General features: G+C 43.8%; 2 protein-coding genes across 2 annotated transcripts; both read left to right on the top strand.

The window, feature by feature from the left end:
- Positions 1-6,194: 6,194 nt before the first annotated feature.
- On the top strand, positions 6,195-10,428 carry LOC118501612 (zinc finger protein DZIP1L-like). The gene is made up of 2 exons (XM_036030698.1): positions 6,195-6,725; positions 10,026-10,428. The coding sequence occupies exons 1-2, from the start codon at positions 6,224-6,226 to the stop codon at positions 10,037-10,039; spliced, it is 516 nt and encodes a 171-aa protein (XP_035886591.1). The 5' UTR covers positions 6,195-6,223; the 3' UTR covers positions 10,040-10,428.
- A 2,282-nt stretch (positions 10,429-12,710) lies between these two features.
- On the top strand, positions 12,711-14,120 carry LOC118501611 (zinc finger protein DZIP1L-like). Its single transcript, XM_036030697.1, has 2 exons — positions 12,711-12,907; positions 13,606-14,120. Exons 1-2 carry the CDS (start codon positions 12,782-12,784, stop codon positions 13,792-13,794), a joined length of 315 nt encoding a protein of 104 aa, XP_035886590.1. The 5' UTR covers positions 12,711-12,781; the 3' UTR covers positions 13,795-14,120.
- Positions 14,121-21,647: the final 7,527 nt, after the last annotated feature.

Genomic DNA, 21,647 nt, shown 5'->3' with positions numbered 1-21,647 from the left:
ACTTCTCCTAATAGTTGGCTGGGATGCCTGCCTGGGGAGAGGGATTCCTTAGACACCTCAGGCCTCAGCTACTAATGCTGAGAAGTTCTCTGTCCTTGTCCCATTGGCAGCAATGAGGTGGCCCATGGCTGTTTCCGCCCTGCAGAATAGGAGGTTTCCCAGAGTGGGAAAGCATCCTCACCTGGAGCAGCCACGAAGAGCCAGGTGGATTCTGGCAATGGCCTGGGGCAGTAGGAAGCTATTGGGTGCTGTTGAGCTGTTGAGCACAGCTCAGTGAGCTCAGAGGCTGGGCCAGGGTGAGCTGGGAAGCCAGTACTAGGGGGAACTCCACCCACTATCTTAGTTCTGGAAACAGTTAGGTGAGCCAAGCAGTTGAGGAAAACTGCCAGGAATTAGGCTCTGGGTGGGCACAGCTGGGGAGCATCTGTGCAGTTCCAGTAATTTGTGCCACCAGTGGCTAGAAGCTAAACCTTAGCAGCTCCAGATGCCCCTGAGGATTACAGATTGATATTTAAGAACAGCCAGAATTTCATTTAACAATCAGCTCTTTGGTGGGTTTTATAGAAGTTGGTGGACAGGTTTCAAAGAACTGCAAAGGCTCCAGGAATTGTTTCCCAGAGGGATTGCTGCCTTGTGTGGTGGTGAACCACCCTCACTGGCAACCTGAGAAGTCAGGGCTCCCTTCCTTGGCTGTGGATTTCCCCTGGCAGAAACCATCTCTTGAACAAGGCAGGGAGTTCTGTAATGCTAGCATACATACCATTCTTTTGGGTCTCACTAATTCATGACATTGACCTGGGATTGGGATGTCTCTAGGGACCCATCAACACATGGACAGATGGTTAACAAAGTTTCAGATTTTTAAATGACAGTCATTTCTGCCTGAGTTCCTAGTTCCCACATGTGGGACAAGCAGTCCCCTGCTCATTTCCTGTGGAGAAACTAAGGATTCCATCCCCTCCCCCACAAGGAATGTGGTTTCCAGGTAACCAGTAACAGTCTTATTTCACTTTGTCTTCTGGACTCAGCTGTGAAGTTGAGTCTGTGCAGATCCAGGGAGAATTGAAGGTCTCCAGCACTTAGTGTATTCCGATTCACTGTAAACTTTCAGTCCTTGCAGTCTGGTGAAGAAGTCTCAGGTACTGTAATTTCCACAATGAGAAATAATTTATGACTCATCACCACCATCATTGGGAGGTAGTTTGGCATACTCCAAAAGCTTCATGACTCAAACAGAACTTGAAGGTTGGCTTTCTTACTTAGTAGCTGAGTGATTTAGAGGAGGATCCCTTAGCTTTTGAGTCTCAGTTTTACACGTTTTCAGTTGAGGACAAATCGACAGCTTCATACAAGGCCATAGGATAGCTAGAAGTAGAGCTCTGAAAGGCTGGCACAGTGCCTGGCACATAGATACGTAATAAATGATGGCTGCTGTCATCATCATAATCCTCAATCCCCACGGTTTTGCCTCACACTTTGAGGTCAGAAGCCTTAGGGCAACTGAGAATTGACCTTGGGATTTCAGTGGAAGACAAGAGTGATACTTTTGGGGTTTGTAAAACCTCATGAACTAGAACCACTGCTTCAGAATGCTGTATAAGTGGGAGTGGGGCTGCCACCACCAGTTTTAGAGAGTGGGATCAGAGGGTCAATGTGAGGGATTTAGGGCTGCTCCGGGGGCAAGCTACAACCCTGTGCTCATATCTCGACAGTGAGTGTGGGCACTGCGGCTTCCACTGGTGAGTCTGAACCCACCTACAGGGGCTCCAGAGCTTTCATTAGTGACCAGTAGGGTTAAGCCATGGACCCAGATGGCCAATAAATCAATCACTTTACTAAGTGTGAATAGCCTTTGACTCTGAGGGGTCCAAATTAAGTATTACTAAGTCCATTCTTATTCTTTCTCCTAGTTCTTGCTAGTCCATAGCCTCACTTCCCCAAGACCCCAAGAATACAGAATTTGAGGCAGATAATCAGAGATTTTGACAATATTTTTTAGTTTAACAGCAATCTGGGCTACAGGTAATATGCCAGGGACTGGAGTCCAACAGACGTGAATAAACCAAGGTTCAGGCCTTGTGGCCTCACAGATGGAGGAGTTGGGGGTGAGGCAGAGGGAGAAATGAGACAGAAATACCTGCTGTGTGTGGCCCTTCTTGGTTCTTCCACAGCACCCTGTCCTAGCTCCTACGCTGACACCACTCTGTGCAGCAATTTCTGTGTATTTTTCTGTCTTCCTGGAGAACAAACTCTGGAGCCAGACACCATCACTTACTAGCGGTGTGATTGTGGGAAAGTCATTTGCCTTCTTTGTCTATCTCTCAGTTTCTTCATCAGTGTTCTGGGCTGCTGTGAGAATTAAATTGGATAATATCTGTAAAGCTTTATATGTGTGTGTGGAGCAAGCTTTGGAGGAAGCTTCACGGGTTCCTTTGGTGGAGCTGGAGGCCATGCTCCTGGGGTGGCCAGGAAGACCTGCCAAATGTTTGTGAGAAGTCTCCCATTTGATCGTGCATGGAAGATGCTAAAAGACAAATTCTCCACTCTCCATCTTGTGGGGTGCCTTGTGTTTAAGTTTGAGTCACCAGAGGTGGCTGAACCAGCCTGGTGGATGATGAATGGGATGAAGCTGAGTGGCTGAGTGACTGATGTTCAAAGTGATAGAAATGCCTAAGTGGTTGCCTTTTTAAAAATCAATACCAGACCTCTGAATTGGTATTTTTTTGTTGGCAACCATTTTAATTTGTTGGTGGATATATGAAGATATTTAAACAATTCAGTTGTTTGTTGGGGTAATTTGAATTACTTTTTTCATCACTGGGTTTCATTTGACTGTTTGCATTGAGATTGCAATGTGTGAAATTTTTTTGATAGTTGTGGCCTCTTGTTCTACCAGGCCTAGGAAAGTGGCATTAAGTTTAGGAGATATGCCAGGTATAAGGAAAACCACAGACATCAAGATGGAGAATCAGTTGCCATTTATCATCAAGTTTGCACTGTGGTTTCTCTTATACCTGGCATGTTTTATGCATTTAGTGTTACCTACCTGGGCCTGAGAATTTGGACTTGCAATTTGTGGTATAGTCAGTATTGGAAGGTTTGTTCTAATGGTCCCAAGAGACAGGCTGACCAGCAAGAAAGAGATTTGGGAGTGTCTGAGTACTTACAGCAGGCCTATGGTAGCTGAAGCTGTGGGTAGTGTGAGCTCATCCCCAGAGGGACAGTGCAGGGAGAGATGGGTGCGGGTGAAGAGAAGACTATGACAGGGACATTGGGACACTGAGTCTTAAAGGAGGAGTGAAAGGGTAGTAACTGTTTAAGAAAGAGGCTGGAAGGAGCCAGGTGGGAGGGGAGATGAGAGACCTGATGATGGAACATTCCAGGCCTTATTGTTAGAGAGAAAACTGTGAGCAAACATCTGAAGGATAAAGCTTAATCAGGTGAATAGTGAGTTCTGTGGTAAGTTTCCCGGTCTGAAGGAGGACAGAAAGCAGGTGTCCTGTTACCCTGGTCCACAGCATGAGCATGCTTGGTAACCTGCTGTTGCTCCAGGTGCAGCTTGTTGTGACCGTTGTCTCTGAGCTTCTGGTGACATGGTGGTAGCTTGAGCTGAACATGGTGTCATCTCACCCACTTCTGTTTTGCTCTCTTGCCTTGCCTTTTTTTCTTTTTCTTTTCTTTTTTCAAATAATATAAGATGTTAAGTAGAAATGTGCCAGTCTTCTCCTCATGGCCGTAGTGGAGGTGCTTGTGGCTGAAGGGCTTTGCTTTTTGAGTGTGTTTGGGAAAGACTGTCTGAGAAGGAAGCATGGGAGCCAAAATGGAAAAGGTGGGTCAGTGGCATCATGAGGGCAGTCTCCCAGACAAGGATTGGCCCAAGAAGGCATGCTATAAATATCAGGGGAGGGAGTGGATGAATGACTTTGAGGGATAAGGAGTGATGATCTGATCAAATCAAATTTTTAGAAGAAATGATTTGAAAAATCATGTTGGGTGTTTCAGAGTTCACAAGTGTTAGAAGCAGACGTACCTGCAACTTTCTTCCATTCTGGTCTTGCTACCTGGGACAAACCACTTAGCTCTCCAGAAGTCAATTTCTTTGTCTGTAAAATGGGAGTAGCAAAAGCTGTTTGTAGGTTCGTATTTAAAGCTGGTATGTAGCACAAAGACTGGTACTGGCTGCACTGCAGCTGCTGTTAGCACTGAGTTCATTCCCTTTGCCTGTCCTCAGTTCCCACAGCACCCTGGGGGTCTGCATGGCAGGGCTCTAACCCCCTTTCCTAAAAAAAGACAGAGGCTCAGGCAGGTGAGGAATTTTCCTGGAGGCCCTGCCTGTCTTTGCAAACTCACCACCACCATTTCTTCAAGGCCTTTCTCCTTCCTAGGTGACCTTCCTCTTCTCTTTCTATTGCACTTAAAATTCTGAATCATATGATCTAGAAAGAACTTAAGTATAATCATATGTACTTCTCCTTACTCCAGATTATAAGTTCCACAAGGGAAGAAATTATGTTTTTTTCCTTAAAAATTATACAAGGAACAGATTATGGTGCATAGAACTTTAAATAGTATGGGGACATAGAAAGTGAAAAACAAAGGTCCTCTAACTTTCATTCTCATGCCCAGAGATAATGATAGGTCTATTTTTCTTGAAGGCATCTATGCTTATGAAGTATCATATATCATAAATTCATATATTTTATTGAATTTTATTATGTATTAATGGCAAATATGAAGCATTCATACATATATATATAATATATATATATATAATAATTGTGTGTGCAAGGCCTGTCTATATATCTGTTATCTGAGTATTTACCGATAAGCTATCTATGGACAACCCTTCTGTTCATTTATTTATCCTCATTTCATATTTCCATTTATCTCTTCCCACTATTATCATATCTATATCTATTCAAATGCATCTCTATAAAATCATATATAGATATATGAAATATACATATCAATTTAGTAAGTTATTAAATATAATGATATTCTTGTATAATTTAAAGAGAATTGCATACATGTATATGCACATGCACACACATATGTACATAATCCCATTATTCCCTATCAGTACATGTGAAGCTGCATTATTCTCATCAGAAGATACATGGTGTTTCATTGTATAGAGATACATCTGTGTCCTCTATCGTGCTTTCTAGTTTGCTTTCCTATACTACTAGTATACTTTGTTATTACAAACAACACTGCAGTGCCAACTTTTCCACAAGCACCTTTACACACTTGTATGTGTTTTTCTGTAAGAAAATGTTGAGTTAAAAATCTGTGCTGCTCTTACCAAATTACTTTTCAAAGAGAGAGAACAATGTGTATGTCTACCTAGAAAGTGGAGCTTAGGATCTGAGTCTTTGACAAAAAACTGGAGCTCTTTTCAGAAACCATTAGGTGTGAGTAAAAAATAGCCATCATGGATTGAGTTCATCTGAGTGCAAAGACATGGTCACTGTCTTAAGTCCCCCTCCCTCCCTCCCTGGGCAGTGGTGGACATCATCTCACTTACATCCCCCTAGACTAACCATAGTCATATGATCACACCTTACAGCCAGGCAAACTGGGAAATGTAGCCTGGCCCTGTCCACTATGATCTAGTGATTAGAGAAGAAGTGGGGCGGGGGTTGGGGAGTGTGGTACCTCAGGTAGCTCTGCCACTCATAGCAAGTTGTAAGACTTCATCCTGAGGTCCCTGGAAGGTTGCATACGACCAACTTATACAACTGACAGTTTCCTTCCCGCACACCAAAAAAAAGACCTCTGGCAGTGGTATTGGGCATGGGAGATTCACTGAGGAGCTAGTAATGCCAGGCACTTGACTATGTGCTTCACCTGCCTCGTTCCTAACCACAAACCTACAAAGTGACCCCAGATCTCCAAATAGACCTAGAAGCCTTGAAGATGTGAAGGGACTTGCTCAAGGCTGAGGATCTGACTCCACAGCAGAGTCACTATAAAATCCATATCCTTCCTTCCCATGGCTCTGGCCATGTCAGTGCGTAGCATGCACACAGCAGCCATTGTTCAGATCCTTACCGCACCCCACTCAGGCTCTTGGTGGCCAGGTGTGTGGTACATGCAGCCCATGCCCCTTTCCTAACTTGGACTCTCTTCTTGTTTTTCAGGTCCTACCTCAGCTCCTTTGCTGGCTACAGTGCCCTTGGTGGCACCCTCCCAAGGGGGTCATCCCAGGGCTTCCCTGACCATGCAGTTTCTTGCTACCATTGTTACGGGTCCCCAACATTCCATCTTTGGGGCCTACTCAATCCCTCCCTTCAGGTTCCAGCCTCGCAATAGGAGCATGGACTGGAGGCGCATGAGTGTCCTAGATGTGAACCGTGTGATACAAGAGCTGGATGTGGCCACCCTGCAGGAGAACCTCACTGACATCACCTTCTGCACCTTGGACGGGGAGGTATATAGCCACTGTTCACAGCCTTTGGACCAGGCACTGGTCAATGTGCTGCGCCTAGCACAGCTCACCATCGAGTACCTGATGCACTTCCAAGACTTCCTAATGACCAGAGTTACCCTGTTGCAGCTGTACCTGCAAGCCAGCCTGAGGCAGCAGTCACAGAGTCAGCAGGAGCTGGACTCCCAGGCTGAAGAGCTCAGGCGTTTGCGAGAGGAAACGCACCAGCAACTGCCAGATGATCAAAGACTTGCAGCAGCTTCTCCAATGGTCAGGTGGCCAGAGCTACTATATGGTGAGGAATATCAAGAGGACAAGGAGGGTGGGAGGCCTGGGTGTCCAGTTACCTGGGCATCTGGACAACACCATCCCCTGGGCCCTGAGGCTGCTATGGGCCATAGTCCTTGGTTAGGAGCAGATTTTAGAGACATTGCTCATGGCCAGAGGGTCTGAATGTCTGTTTAGGTTACGTCTACTGTGTGTTCATGTAGATTATACAGGTGTGGCAGATGTGTGTATGAAGGATGTGTGTGCATAGAGTGTGTGCTTATGGAGAGGCTGTGTCTAAAGTATGTTTGAATGTATGAAGGGTGTGTGTATACTTATGGAAGGTGTAAACATGTGTGTCTGATGTGTGTATGTGAATATTTGGAGGGTATGTTTGTTTATGGTATGTGTGTGTAGTGTGTGGTATGTAATGTGTGCTCGTGAGTATGTAGCAGTGTGCATATAAAGATATATTTATGATTGTGTTAATGAGTTGGAGTGTACATATGTCTAAGGGTGTGTGTATTTGTGGTTAGTGTCAGTTTAAGTGTATGTGTCTGTACATGAGAGCTTTGTGTGTGCATGTAGAGAGTGCTGTCTCAGGGTGTATGTATGGTGTGCGTGTGTGAGAGAGAGAGATGGAAGGGAGACAAAGAGATGAGTGTGTGTCAAGGGACTGGTAGAGTAAGGCCCGTTCTGGAAAAGGATCTCCATTATTTAACCAAGTGACAGTTCATGAGCCAGAGTGGAATTTCAGCTTTTGCCTATATTTTCTTAGGAAAGTGTGGTGTGGGGTCAGTGGCCCTGTAATAAACTGTCATGTTGACCAGGCCTGGAGCCAGATTATGAGGATATAGTCCTAAGTTGTGCTGGTTCAGATTTTCAAGGAAATTCATAGTTGGAGGGCAGGTGGAGCAGAAGGAATCATTTCAACAGAGTGGTAACTGGTATAATTGATATATTGTTACTTATGACATAAAGGTCAGAACCCTTTCAGTACTGAGTGACAAAGAACTATCTAATCTCGGTTAGACCAAGACAGAACTTGTTGGTTGATTTCACTGAAAAATCCAGGGTTATGGTGTGACAACGGAATGGCTTTGTCCCAGACAATGACGGCACTAGAATCTCGTTTGTTTCTCTGAAGCTCTTGGCAATTCTTCCTCAGGGTAGATTCTTCCTTCGAATGTGAGAAAGATCCTGACCCTGTGGTAGCAAGTCGGGCCACAGGAATGCCAACTTTATATTTTTCAGGATTTAAGGCTGCTGTGCCAGAGGGCCAAAGTTGTTCCCAGCACCTGAGCTAGTATTTCACAGTCTCAGTGCCTCAGCCAGTCACAGGGCCCTGGGAATGCAGGACTCTGATTGGCTTTGGTCTCAGTCACCTGTTTCATGGAGCTGGGGTGGACTGAAGCTCATGGCTTGAGAGTAAGGGAAGGGTAACTCCTCTGAAGAAAGCTGGGTGCTCTTATCAGAGGAAGAGGGGATGGCTAGTGTACTCTCAGAAATGAACAGATGTCCTTTGTGTCCTTTGAAGATGGAGAAAAGTGTTAAGAGAGATGGCTGAGGAGTTGTGGGAGCACAGAGGTGGGAGAGGAACAGCCTTTCTGAGGTGGTGTTTAAACAAGCCTTGAATGTTGAGCACAATTTTGTGAAAGAATGTTATGGGGGCAGAGGCTCTCCAAGGCACCAGTGTGAGAAGGGTGCTCAGGGTAATGACTGTGGACTGCACGAGGTGGGTTTGGGCAGGAGACTTAGTGAGAGGTGTGGCAGGAGAGGAGAGCAGAGCCAGGTCACAGTGGCCTTATATGTTGTGGAAGAGAGTGGATTTCAGTCTGAAGGCAGTAGTGGCTGTCCAATTTCAGGTGCCTGGCTTCTGAGTGGACTGCTTGAGGTGGGAATGGGGAAGCAGGTAAGGGTGTGATGAGGGGAAGGACTTGAAATGTCGACTAAGATGCTTTCTAAACTATTACCCACCCCACCCACCTCATGTTCCTGACACCTAGAAACTCATTTGTGTGATTTTAGAACTCCTGAGAGGGCACAGTCTTTCAATCCAGGTTTGTGTGGGGGCTTACATTTGACTGTGGGTGGTGGAAAACCTCAAATCATAGTTGTATGAATCAGATCTAAGTCTATTTTTCCCTGTTATTAACGCAGCCTAGAGGAGAGCATTCTGGGGCTGGTATGGAATGCCACAACCACTGAGGACCCAGTTCTTTAAGGGTTTCATTGCCAGCCTCATCATGTGACTTGTGCCTCATGGTCCAAGATAGCTGCCTAAATTCCACCTCCCGAGTCCACATTCAATTCAGCAGGGTGTGGCAGGGGGAGGAATGTCGTGTCTCTTTCTTGAATGAGACTTCCCAGAAGTTGCATTTACCACTTCTGCTTGCATGTCACTGGATAAGATTTAGTCCCATGGCCACACCTGTTGGCAAGGGAGGAAAGGACACACAGTGTTTGCTCTTATCAGCTTTATGACCAACTAAAAATCGCAGTTTCTATTGCTCAGGAAAATGGGAAATGGGTATTGGGAGACCACTGGCCCTTTCTGCCATATTTCTCCTTGTGTAAGGAGTGCAGATAATCTGTCCCCTTCCTGTTTTGGCTGACAATGGCAGCCCACAGGGCAGTGTTGGAAGTAGTTTGAAGTTTCAGAGTGAAAGGATGATGTGGTAGATTGGCAGTGTCTGAAAAAGGTGAGGAAAGTGAGGTCGAATCAGAGATGCTCTTATTAGCTATCCTTCTGTGGTGGTTATCAACCCTCGTGTGGGAGCTGGACACTGGTATCTTTTAGAAACCTTTAGTAATGGAAAATTTCAAACATACACAAGAATAGAGAAGGAGCACAATGAACTTTCGTTTGCATATTACCCAGCCCAATAGTTACCAACTCATGTCCAATGTTGTTGCATTTATTCCCCTACAAACTTTCTCTCCACTCCTGAACTGTTATTGCTGAGTAATAGTCACTATGATTTTATCTGTGAATATGTGAGTATATATCTCCAAAAGACAGGGACCCCCACTTTTAAACATAAACATAATTATCATCATCGCACCATAAAATTCCAGCCATTTTTAGTATCATCAAGTGGCTAAGTCAGTGTTCATAGTTCCCTAGCATGCTGATAGTGGTTTAAAGCTCAGTATATATATAAAATATCTGGCAGGGTGACATGACTGCCTTACACAGTAAATGAATTTTTTGTGTGTTAGAAGCAGCCTGGGCATCCCAAGGTAATGGGAGTTTTGACATAGGGGGAATCCCCAGACTGACTGAGGTGACTTACTCCTGCACTTCCCACTGCTTCCTCCTGTGTAGTGCCATCTGTGTGAGAAGACCTTCCTGAGTGCCTCCTACCTCTCGAGCCACCTGCATCGCTGGCATGAGGGCACAGCACAGGCGGTGAGTCCTGGTGGCCCTCCTCGGTCTGTGGAAGGACCTTGACTGGAATTCAGTGGGTGGCGGCACATACATCACCTAAACATTCCCTCGGAACCTCATCATACACTGGAGGATGGGATTATCCCACCATCCATCCTGGAGATCCTACTTGGGGCTGGGAAGGGTTGCATCTGACCATGTGTGTAGAGCTAAAGAGCTGGGAGTCACACAGGTAGGTTCCAGTCTTAGTTTTGTCCCCTTCAGTTCTGTGACTATGGTCAGTGCTTCCCTCCTGAATCTCAGTGGCTTTCACTATGAATGGGGCAGTCAGACTGAGTGAAGTAGAAAGGTCCTTCCTTCCTCTCCTTCTGTGAACCTGCTGTTCTGTGATGCTAACTCTGAATGAGCTTACATGGGCTTAATGAGCAGTCAGGCCCCTTCTTTGACTTCATTATTGTATAATCTAATTATGATGGAATCACTTTAATTTTACTGTTCCAAATTCCAAAGAGAGTAACCAAGCTGTGTGTTTTCCCCATGGAGAGCTTTGCATGGTTTGTATCCATTTTTTAAAGGTTTAATAAGAAATAGCTATTAAAATATGAAATATAAACTTGAAAATATAAATATAAAAATCCCATAATAAAACTTTGTCTTATATTCCCTCACTTCAATTTCTTTTCAAAGAATAAACTAGAGGTTTAAAATAGCACCATTGGCCTCGTCACTGTGCATTGGTTACTTATGTAACTCTTCTTGGTTCTGCATTGGAGGCTGCTAAAGAAAAACAGATTTTTCACCTCTTAATATATTTCTGATAAAAATATTTATTTAAGTAATATTTGTATGTCCATCTTTATGGCAGCATTATTTGCAGTACCTACAATGTGGACGTAAGCCAAATGTTCATTGAAAGATGAATGGATCAACAAAATGGGGTGTATATAAATATACAGTGAAATGTTATTCAGCCTTAAAGAGAAAGGAGATTCTCACACACACTGCCACATAGATGAGCCTTGAGGAGATGCTAAGTGAAACAAGTTAGTGACAAAGGGACAAATACTGTAATGATTTTAATTATATGAGGTACATAGTGTCGTTAAACTCATAGACTCAGAGTAGAATGGTGGTTGTCAGGGGCTGCTGGGAGGGGAATGAGAAATTACTGTTAAGTCATTATAGAGTTTCCTTTTTCAAGAGGAGAAAAGTTATGGGCATGGATGGTGGTATTGGTTGCACCACGCTATGAAAGTATTTAGTGCCACCTACAAGTGGTTTAGAATGGTAAATTTTATGTTCCATGTATTTTACCACAATCAGAAAATCAAATAAAATATCATAGATATAGGAAATTTAAATAGAGGAGGTAGAAGAGAGAAAATAAAAATTATGGACCATGCACCTGCAGTTAATATTTTTGTGTACTTTCTGTTATTCTTTTTCTGCCTACATATGTAATTGGACAATATGCAGTGTTGATTGTTGTGTATTTTCAATGAAGTGTATATTATGTATTCCAATGTAATTAAATCATCTTTGTAAACATAATTTTTAATGGCTGAATGGGATTTCATCAAATGGCTACCATAATGTATTTCACAATGGAATTATTTCCTAATTTATGTGGGTTACTCCAAAATTTCCCTGTCATAAACCACATGATGATGAACATTCTTGTACATAAATGTTTGTGCATATGCCTCCTCATCTCCTCAAGGAAATGGAAGGAGAGGGAAAATGCTGGAAGGAGAGGAAAAACATGTTCCTAAGGCAACTCTGCTATATTAATGTTCAGGACCTTTTCATTGGCTTCTCAGCTCTCCTATTCTACACTCACCTCAGGGCACCTATTAACCCAAATCAATTTATACTGCATCTAAAGAGTGCATGTTTCCAAAAAGTCCAGTCTAAGAAATGCCATCTCACTCTTCAAAGAAAGGCTTGGGGTTTTAATAACAGTGCCATCTATTGAATAATTACTAAATGCACTTTAAGAAGTAACAAATGTACAATTGGCTCTTTTTCATTAACCCTGAACCCCCATTATTTTATCAGAATGTGGTTTAGATAGAATGTTCTTGTATAATTCATTCTGTATCTCTTTTTACTTAAAAAATTTCAGCCCATACTTAAAGCAACCTTGGCTAAAGTGTTCACTCAAAGTGCATGGTGCCTTTCTTTCCCTTGAAATGTAAAAGTATTGCTTTAAATGCTGTTGATGAAAAAAGTGGACTTACAACTACACTTATTTCCATCACTTCACACTCTCCTCTGACTGCTGTCAGGACACATGGACATGTTCTTTCTATTCATAGTCAGTGTGTGCGCACTACTTCTGTGGCTGTTTCTGTAGTAACTTTGCACTCCCATTTCTCTGAGTGGACACTGTCAAAGAGTTCTGTTAAATGACAGTGACAGTCCCCATTTATTGAACATCATGACAGGCACTATTCTCAGTGCTTTGCATGATCATGTTTCATCCTCACAGCAGCCCTACGAGTTAGGTGCTATTATTTTGTCCATCTTCCACTGGGGGAAAGTGGGGTTCAGAGAGGTAAAGTCATTTGCCAAGGTCAATGTAGAAAGTAAGTGGCAAAGCTGGTCTCAGACTGGGGTGTGTGATTAGTGACATATACGAGAGGACTACACTCCACTGACTTTTCCCCCTAAACTGGTCATCCTCTGCTTGCATGGACTCCACAGAGAAACAGAAGCAGGAAGAGTCTATGGAGGAGGTGGTACAAGATCTGCGGGCCCAGGTGACATCAACTGAAGAGGAGCTGACAGCCCTGTTGAAGAAGCAGCAGCAGCGGCAGGTGGGTGTGGAAAAGAGACAAGAGGAGACTCAGTTGTGGACCACCTGGAGACCAGGGATGCACATTGATCCAACAGGGCCAAGTCCTGGTGGTTTCTCTGAGCTGGGAGTCAGAGCTAGGGTGGCACCTTCCTTAAGTGACAAATGATTTTAGGTCATCTGGGAAGGAAACTTTAATCATTTTGCCAGACCTGTCTGGACAAAAGTAGAGCAGGGAGTGGAAGTTTCCTGCATTTGTTAGCACCTTGGAAGGTATTCAAGCTGAAGGTTGACTTCTTACTCTGTACTCTCAATTTTTTGAGGACAAAGCATGGGTGTTGTTGTGAAAACTCCAGAATCCAGCCCAGAGGAAGTTCTCAGTAAATATTTGTAAGATGAAAATACCTAATTGTCTTTCACATTCCTTCCTTTATTCATCCATCATTCAGTCTCTCAGCATGTATTCACTGAGCATCAACCATGTAAGGCCCAGTCCATTCTGAGGACCTGAAAGACAGAAACAACACAAATTCTATCCTCAAAGGATTTGAAAGTTCAGATCAAACTGGGCCCACTCCAAGTGCAAGCCATGGGAACTGTGGGACAAATGTTCTTTGGTCTCCATGGTGACTTGCATGACAAGGGGCCCTAGTGTTTCCTCAGTAAATGTTTGCCATAATGAGGAATTAATGATTCTGTTCTTCTTGATGTTCTTTGTAGGAAGCAAAGACCACCTGTCAGAGGGAAAGAGATGCTAAAGCCATGTTTGAGGAGTGGGAAGAAGAACTATATGAGGAAATAGACCAACAAAAAAAAGTATTTTGGGATGAGCCGAAAAGTTCTGTCCTCCCTGACTCTCCATTAGAAGAGGTACCCAGTGGAAAAGACTTTTCAAATTTCCTTTGTTGAAAGTGTGCTTCTATGTTCTCAAAATTCATTTACTTGGTTTGTGCTAGTTTTATTTCCACTGCCACTCTGGGGACTCAGGTACTGTGAGGCCAGATTCTGGAGGCCAGTGCCTGGGATTGCATCTCTGCTCTATCCCACACTGCCCGTGTGACAGTAGGGAGTTACTGAACCTGCCTGTGGCTCGGTTTCTTTTCTGTGAGGTGGGTTACTGAGGGGGTTAGATAAGCACAGAGCACTTAACATTGTGTGGTATATCGCAAGAACTTCCTAGATACTATTCTTCCTTATGCAAAGGGTTTTGTCCCTGGACAAGAAATTAGGCAAAATTTAAACAAATGTATTTTTCTTTCAAAATGAATTTGCTGAGTGCTGGCTGCATCACAGGGAGACTGAAGGGCCTGTGGAGGTCACACACAATAACTAACATTTATCGACTGTATCTACTGGTTTCCAGCTCCTGTGCAGAACACCTGATAGACTAAGTTTAACCCTCCTAACTATCACACAACATAACACTCTCAAAGTAGGACCTCATGAGCTTATTAATTTCCTTTTGCAAGTATTATTAACATTCTCCCTTTACAGGTCAAGACATGGAGGCCACATAGCTTGCTCAAGGTCACACAGATATTAAGAGACAGAGTTGTGCTGGGGTTGGAACCTAGTTCTTTAAGCCACAAAGTTCCTGCTTTTCTACTGGATATATCATCGAATTTATTCAGAAACACTTTATTAAAGTTATCCCTATACTGTATCTTAGCATGTAAAACTGCATGACTAACACTGTCACAGGAGATAGGTTTTCAGGAGAAATATCTTCAGAATGTATTTTGCACCTATGGGTCCTCCTAACAATCAGGACAATCTGGCTTTTGAAAATGAACCAGTAGTGTTTCTCACACCCATTCCATGTTCTGCCTAAAAAGGCAACTTTCTGGAAGTGGATTGTCATGGGCTATGCCTGGAATCTTGGGGACTCCATGGTCTCACTCTGAGTGGGAACGTGGAGGGTGGGAGGTGGCGAGGTTGAAGTGAGAGCTCTGTGTGTGTTTACTGTAGTGACCAGGACCCTGGTGTCCTGAATGTTTCCCCAGTGTGGTCAGGGATGATTTGGGGGAAATAAGGTGCTGCTTCCCCAAATGGACCTCAGGCTCCAGCCCTGGCTCCTCAACCCTCACTTGGAGTTCATTTAACACTTCCTGACTCCACACTTCCTGTGACACAGTGCTGGCTGACCAGGCATTCGATACATGGACAGGAATTTGAATTAGGAGTCATTCAGAAACCACCTCATGAAAGGTCAAAGGGTTAATTTCAGTTAGGAACTCCTGAGTTGTGGTAAAGTGAGAACATAATTTTATATTAGTGTACTTTTCTTTGAACTGGAATCATGTTCTCTTAAATTTTAATTTCACTGAAGTATAAGCGCCAAAATGGATACCAAATTCTGTGTAGATGGATAACAAGTTTATTAATACGTTTTTTAATTTCTGAGAGGAAAAAAACCCCAGGTAAGATTCCATTTGGAGTGATTGTGACAAACACTGTAAGATGGTCCATTTTCTGCTCTTCTGTGGTAACTTGCTTCTCCCAGGCCAGGCCTGAGCCCTCAGGAGAACACTCGAGAAGGAGAACCCAGACTGGTGTGGATGTTCACAGGTGTGCTGATATCTTATGAGGACAGGTTGGGGGTTGTGGTTGTGGTAAGATGTGCCTGTCTGACTTTGCTCCAGATGTAAAAGAAAAAACCAAGGTTAGATCTTTATCTAAACAAAATTGTGCCCTGGCCTTTTCAGAAACCAGCAGCCCCACAGTCCCGCAGTGCGATGTGCAACAACCTCGGGTCTCTGCAGGATGCAGGGTGTGAAGAACTGATCAGGCAGATGCAGGAGCTTGAGGCCCTGAGAATTCTTAAGGAGACGAAAATTCAGGTGCTTCTCCATTTCCTATATTATTCTCAATACATCTCTGTCTATTTTGTACCAGACAGTTAAGTTCGTTTAAAAAAATGGTTCTTTTTATTTAAAGAATATCAATATATTATATCTCAAATTAAAGTTTTAAGGGGATTACACATGTTTCATAGTAGCCTTTTTAAATTAAGTCATTTTTTCTTATTCTATTATAGTTGTCCCAATTTTTCTCCCTTTGCGCTCTTCTGTCCTTCCCACGCTCTGCTCCCACAGTCAGTTCTCACAATGTTGTCCATGTCTGTGGGTCACTCATACACGTCCTTTGTCTACTCCCTTCCCCTTTACACCATTATCCGCCTCTCCTTCCCACTGGTCACTTTCAGCCTGTTCCATGTTCCCATGCCTGTGGTTCTGTTTTGTTTGTTAGGTAATTTTGTTTATTGGCTTCCTCTTATAAGTGAGATCATATGGTGTTTGTCTTTCACTGACTGGCTTCTTAACCCCTGCATCCCTTCCCTCATTCTTCCCTTTAACCCTCCCAACCCACCACCCTCCAAATGATCTCCAGATCTATGATTCTGTTTATGTTCTGGTTGTTTGCTTAGTTTGTGTTTTTCAGAATCAGTGGTGACAGCTATGAATTTGCTTCCATTTTACAGTTCATAGTTTTGATCTTCTTTTTCTTAAATAAGTCCCTTTGACATTTCGGGTAATAATGGCTTATTGATGATAAAGTGCTTTAGCTTTACCTTGTCTGAGAAGCACTCTATCTGCCCTTCAATTCTACATGATAGCTTCGCTGGATCCTTGCTTTTTATCACTTTGAATACTTCTTGCCAGTCCTTTCCTGCCTGCAGAGCTTCTTTTGAGAAATCAGCCGATGGTCTTATGGGTACTCCTAGTAGGTAACTCTGTGCTTTTCTCTTGCTGCTTTTAAGATTCTTTATCTTTAACCTTTGGCATTTGAATTATGATGTGTCTTGGTGTGGTCCTCCTTGGGTCCAACTTGTTTGGGACTTTCTGTGTTTCCTGGACTTTTATGTCTAATTTTTTTCACCAAATTAAGGAAGGCTTCTTTCATATTTTCATGATTTTTTTCAAATAAGTTTTTAATTTCTTGCACTTTCTCTTCTACTTCTGGCATCCATGTGAACCAGATGTCGGTATTTTTGGAGATGTCCTAGAGAGTCCTTATACTATCTTTGGTTTTCTAAATTCTTTGTTTTTCTGCTGTTCTGGTGAATGCTTATTTCTTGTTTATGTTCCAAACTGTTGATTTGAACCCCAGCTTCCTCCCCTCTAACTGATGGTTCTCTATCTCAGTTAGTGTAACCTTCATTTCTGCCTTTATGTTGTTGCCATACTCACTGAGCTCTTTGCAAAACCAGGATCACCAACTGTTTTGCCCTCTGCATCTGATAGGTTGGTGATCTGCCTTAAGTTTAGTTCTTTTCCTGGGATTTTCTCTGTTCTTTCATTTGGGCCATATTTCTTTTCCCCCTCAATTTGGCAACCTCCCTATCTTTGTTTCTGTGTATTAGGTAGAGCTGCTTTGACTCCCTCAGTAGTGTGGCCTATTGTTCAAAAAGCACTGCTAAATTATGTAGGGCAGTGCCTTAGGTAATAGGCAGGACAGGGCAGCCTGCAACACCACTTTCTGGCTCTGTATGGGGGGAGGGCTCAAGAAGAGTCCTGAAAAGAATGAAATCTTTCCATTTGACACAACATGGATGGACTTAGAGGGTATTATGGTAAGTGAAATGAGCAGACAGAGAAAGACAAATACCATATGATTTCATTTCCATGTGAAATCTAAAAAACAAAATAAATGACCAAAAAAACCCGGAACGAACTCATAGATACAGAACAAACTGATGGTTGCCACATTGAAGGGGATTGGGAGGATTGGTGAAAAAGGTGGAGGGATTGAGAAGTACAAATTGTCATTTCTAAAAGCAGTCACAGGGAGGAAAAATATAACACAGAAAAAATGTTGAAAGTATAGTAACAACTATGTATGATGTCAGATAGGTTCTAGACTTACTGAGGGGATGACTTTGTAAGGTATGTAAGTATGCAATCACTGTGTTGCATGTACAATAAAACTAATATAATAGTGTATGTCGACAGTAATTGAAAAATAAGCAGTAATTACTGGTAGGTAATTACTATTTCTATTTTCTTGATTTCAGACTTTTTTGGGAGATACTTTGTTGTTTTCTTTTTGTCCTGCTGCCTTGTTTTGTGATTTGATGCTCCCCACTAAGGAGTGGTATGTTTTGATTCCTTTCTCTTTTTATCAATTTTGTACCTGCTATAGGTGTTTTTCTGTGATTAGTATGTGGCTTCCATAAACTATTTTATAGTTCCAGCTCTCTGGTATAAGCTGATAACAACTGAACTTCAAGTGCATACAAACACTCTACCCTTTTACCTTCTGCCCTCCCACCCCTCCTGGTGTCCACAAGCCAGCCAGTACCCTCTGTGGCTGGTTGCTGAGATTGCTGTGTCAGAACAATACACCGATTTCAGCCATGCCAATGCCCTCTGGGCCGTGACAGAGAAGTGGTCTTCCTGGGTAGCATCCCTCATGCCTAGGGCACTGTTTGGATGCTTTTTCCAATGTGAGAAACGTGTGTAAGCTTGATGAGGTCCATCGAGCATTGAACTTTGCTGCCTTCAGTGAGGGTTGGTGCAGAAATGTGAAAGAGTTCTTCTCCTGTCAGTGCATCTATTCTCAGATTTTTAGCTCCATGAAGTTACTGAAAGCTTTCAGCTGGATTCCCAGGTTCCCGTAAAGGTCATCTCATGTGTGGGTGATTTGAGAGCTGCACCTTATCCCATCATCTTGCTGACTGTCACTAGTGTTTTTATGTTTAAATTTTTGAGCAACCTATATTTTATTTAACTTAAAGATATGATATGAGTTTACACGTTCACAGTTTGTTTGTTTTTTGAGGCACTTTGCTACTTCCACAAACACTATTAGCCAGCAATCCATCCTCCCCCAAACTAACAGTCCATGTTTTCTTCTGTCTGAAATTTTTATTCTTTTTCCCAGTTCTGTCTTCATAAAGATGAACCACTACTTTTCAGTTCTATAGCTTTATACTATATACATTTAATAATATTTTATTTGTTTATTTTTAAAGAGAAGGGAAGGGAAGGAGAGAAGGAGAGAAACATCAATGTGTGGTTGCCTCTTTGGTCCCCGTACTGGGGAATCTGGCCAAATCCCATGCATGTGCCTTGATTGGGAATTGTACTGGGGACCCTCTGGTTCACAGAGTGGCACTCAGTCCACTGGCCCATAGCAGCCAGGGCAGTTTTTAAATATATTTTCATTGTGAAGGAGCTGTAATTTTTTTTCAGTAAAGGGAACTGAACAGGACAATTCATGAGCTGGAAAAAAAGCTGGCAGCTAACAACAATGAGGTAGTTAAGACTAGGTGGTTCCCATGATCTCCTCCAAGCACACCTTCTCCCTGGGATCTTGAATTCGTTGGGAAGTATTTTGTTGCTGATATTGCTCCTGGCTGTTGACCCTCATCAACATGTCAAAGAGTCAGCTGCCCAAAGAAGCTTCCCTGGCCAGTAAGAATAGACTGCAGGCCACCTATTCTGAACCACCACATCATTTACTCTCTGGTCCCCTGGGCAGTGACCCTAGGAGGCCCTTCGAGGAGGCTTTTGCCATAAACCTCTGGTGAGTTGCCTGGTCATGTTGAGTTCAGGCCCTCCTTTGAAATCCCACCCTGGAGAGAACCAGGTGACTGTGGACCTCCATAATAGTTCAGGGATAATGCCAGTGGAAGGGCTCAGGTACCAGGACCAGAGAACAGAGAGCATCAGGCTTCAGGGGAAAGAAAACAGTATCTATAGAAATGCCCCTGAGGAGGAGACAATTGAAGAGGAATCCCATTAACAGCAGCCTCAGGTTCTGCCTATAGAGAGCTCAGAGGGTCAAAGTGCATGAATCAGAGTGGGGTGCAAAGTAGTCACCCCACTGCAGTAATTCCATATGTTCAATGTCCTTCATGTCAAATACTTTAAAAAGGGAAGTACATTTACTTTTATGACTAGAGCAGGAGAAATATATTAAGGTTCACTAAGTCTCCCTATCTTTATCAATCTCTCCCCTACACCCAGGGTCCACAGGTGACCACTTCGTTGTTTTATTGCACACTCTTCTACAGATTCTTTCTGCAAATGTAAGGAAATAGTCTCATGTTCCCTCTGCTCTTGAACAGAGGCAGCATGTTAGCACATTTTCTTTACCATTTGTCTTCATCTAAAAGCATCCATTTGATGACACTGAATGACCTCCATTTCCCTGACTGCCTTCAGTGGGTGGCCACACCACACAGACATCCCCTCTGTCTTGAACTTTACAGCCTGTGTTCAGTTCTCCATTCTTCTCAGGCACAGTTTAAGGATGTTTCCCAACTGGAAGGTAGTCAGTCTTGTCAGAAAGCCACCTGTGCAGGTCAGCCAACCCTCTACCCTGGTCCCAGTGAAACCCCGACCAGCATTTGCCTACAGGCGCCGGCCTCACAGACATGGGGTGCTCAGAGATTCCTCTGATACTGACTGGCTAACCACCCTGTGTCCACCAGCTACAGGACGAGAATCAGGAGCTGCAGAGGGAAAACTGGATGCTGCGGAGGGAGAATAATGAGCTGCAGGAGGAAAAGGAGAAGATGGAAAGGAGAATGAGAAACTGCAGAAGGAAAAGGAGAAGATACAGATAGAGAATGAGAAACTGAAGGAAGAAAATGAGAAGCTACAGAAGGTGAATGAGAGGCTACAGAAGGAGAGTGAGAAGCCAAGCCACAGGAGAAGGAAAAGCTCCAGAAGGAAAATGAGAAGCTCCAGGACACTGAGAAGCTGCAGAAGGAAACTGAGAGGCTGCATAACATGCTTAGTGAAGCACACGTAACAGGTTCCCAATCCCAGGACCACATGGTGTCCCTCAGCACCCAGATGCAACAAGAAGCCAGGCCCAGTACCTCACAGGACATGGTAGGTCTGTCCCTCCTCCCAGGCAGCCTGTGGTGCTCCTAGTCCTCTGCCCCACAAGGGCCTCCTTAGATTCTACTGGGCTTCCTGCTATTGTTCTCATTATTCAGGTTTCTTTAAGGAGGGAGGAATCTCCAGGCTGGAGGGACACAAAGGGGTAAGGATGCATCCTGCCCTTCCTACAGGCTAAAGATGTGCTCGATTGTCCTCAGGAGCGATGAGCACAGGGGTTCACACTGATACCAGAGACCACATTCAAAGCTGGCTCCCACTGACACTTGGCTTGTTGCTCCATGTAAGCCTAACACCTGCCCTTCAAGGTAGACTTACCTTCTCCTCATTGGCATTTGACCCATAGTGAAAGAGCCTGGAGAAGTCAAATCCCTCCCAGGAGTCCACACAGGACCCTCTGAAGTGATGGTGGTCAGATTCAACCCCAGCAAGGCAGGGGGCTGCAAAGTTTATGCTCTTCTCACTGCATCCTCAGACCTAACTTCTTTACCAATAGCCTTCTGACAAGCTAACAGCCTCTGAAGCTCTGGTCATATAAACTAATTTGATGAAAAGGCACCCCTCTCTTTCACTCAGCACCCCTCTCCTAGGCCTTGCCTCAAGACTTTTTGCCTATTGCCCATAATTCTCTGCCCAGGCTGGCTCACCTCCCTCACCTGAGCCCCAGGTCTGTAGAGAACTGTATCTTTCCCCAGCTGAGCCCCTCCTGTGGCCTTAGGTCCTGGCCCTGGTTCTGACAACACCCTCCCCACAACTTCCTGGGGGCTGAGCTGCCACTCTCACTGTCTAGTCCACTCTTTCTGTACTTGCCCCCTTGCTGTTGATGCTTTTATGATCTTCCAGCCACACTCCACTCAGTCACGTATACCCACTACTGTGGTGTTTTCTTCACTGTCACTCCCAAAACAG

The sequence above is a fragment of the Phyllostomus discolor genome, chromosome 7 (assembly GCF_004126475.2).
Source record: "Phyllostomus discolor isolate MPI-MPIP mPhyDis1 chromosome 7, mPhyDis1.pri.v3, whole genome shotgun sequence".
NCBI lineage: Eukaryota > Metazoa > Chordata > Mammalia > Chiroptera > Phyllostomidae > Phyllostomus > Phyllostomus discolor.
Note: the sequence above shows the minus strand (reverse complement) of the source record. Positions and strands in the feature narration are given on the sequence as shown.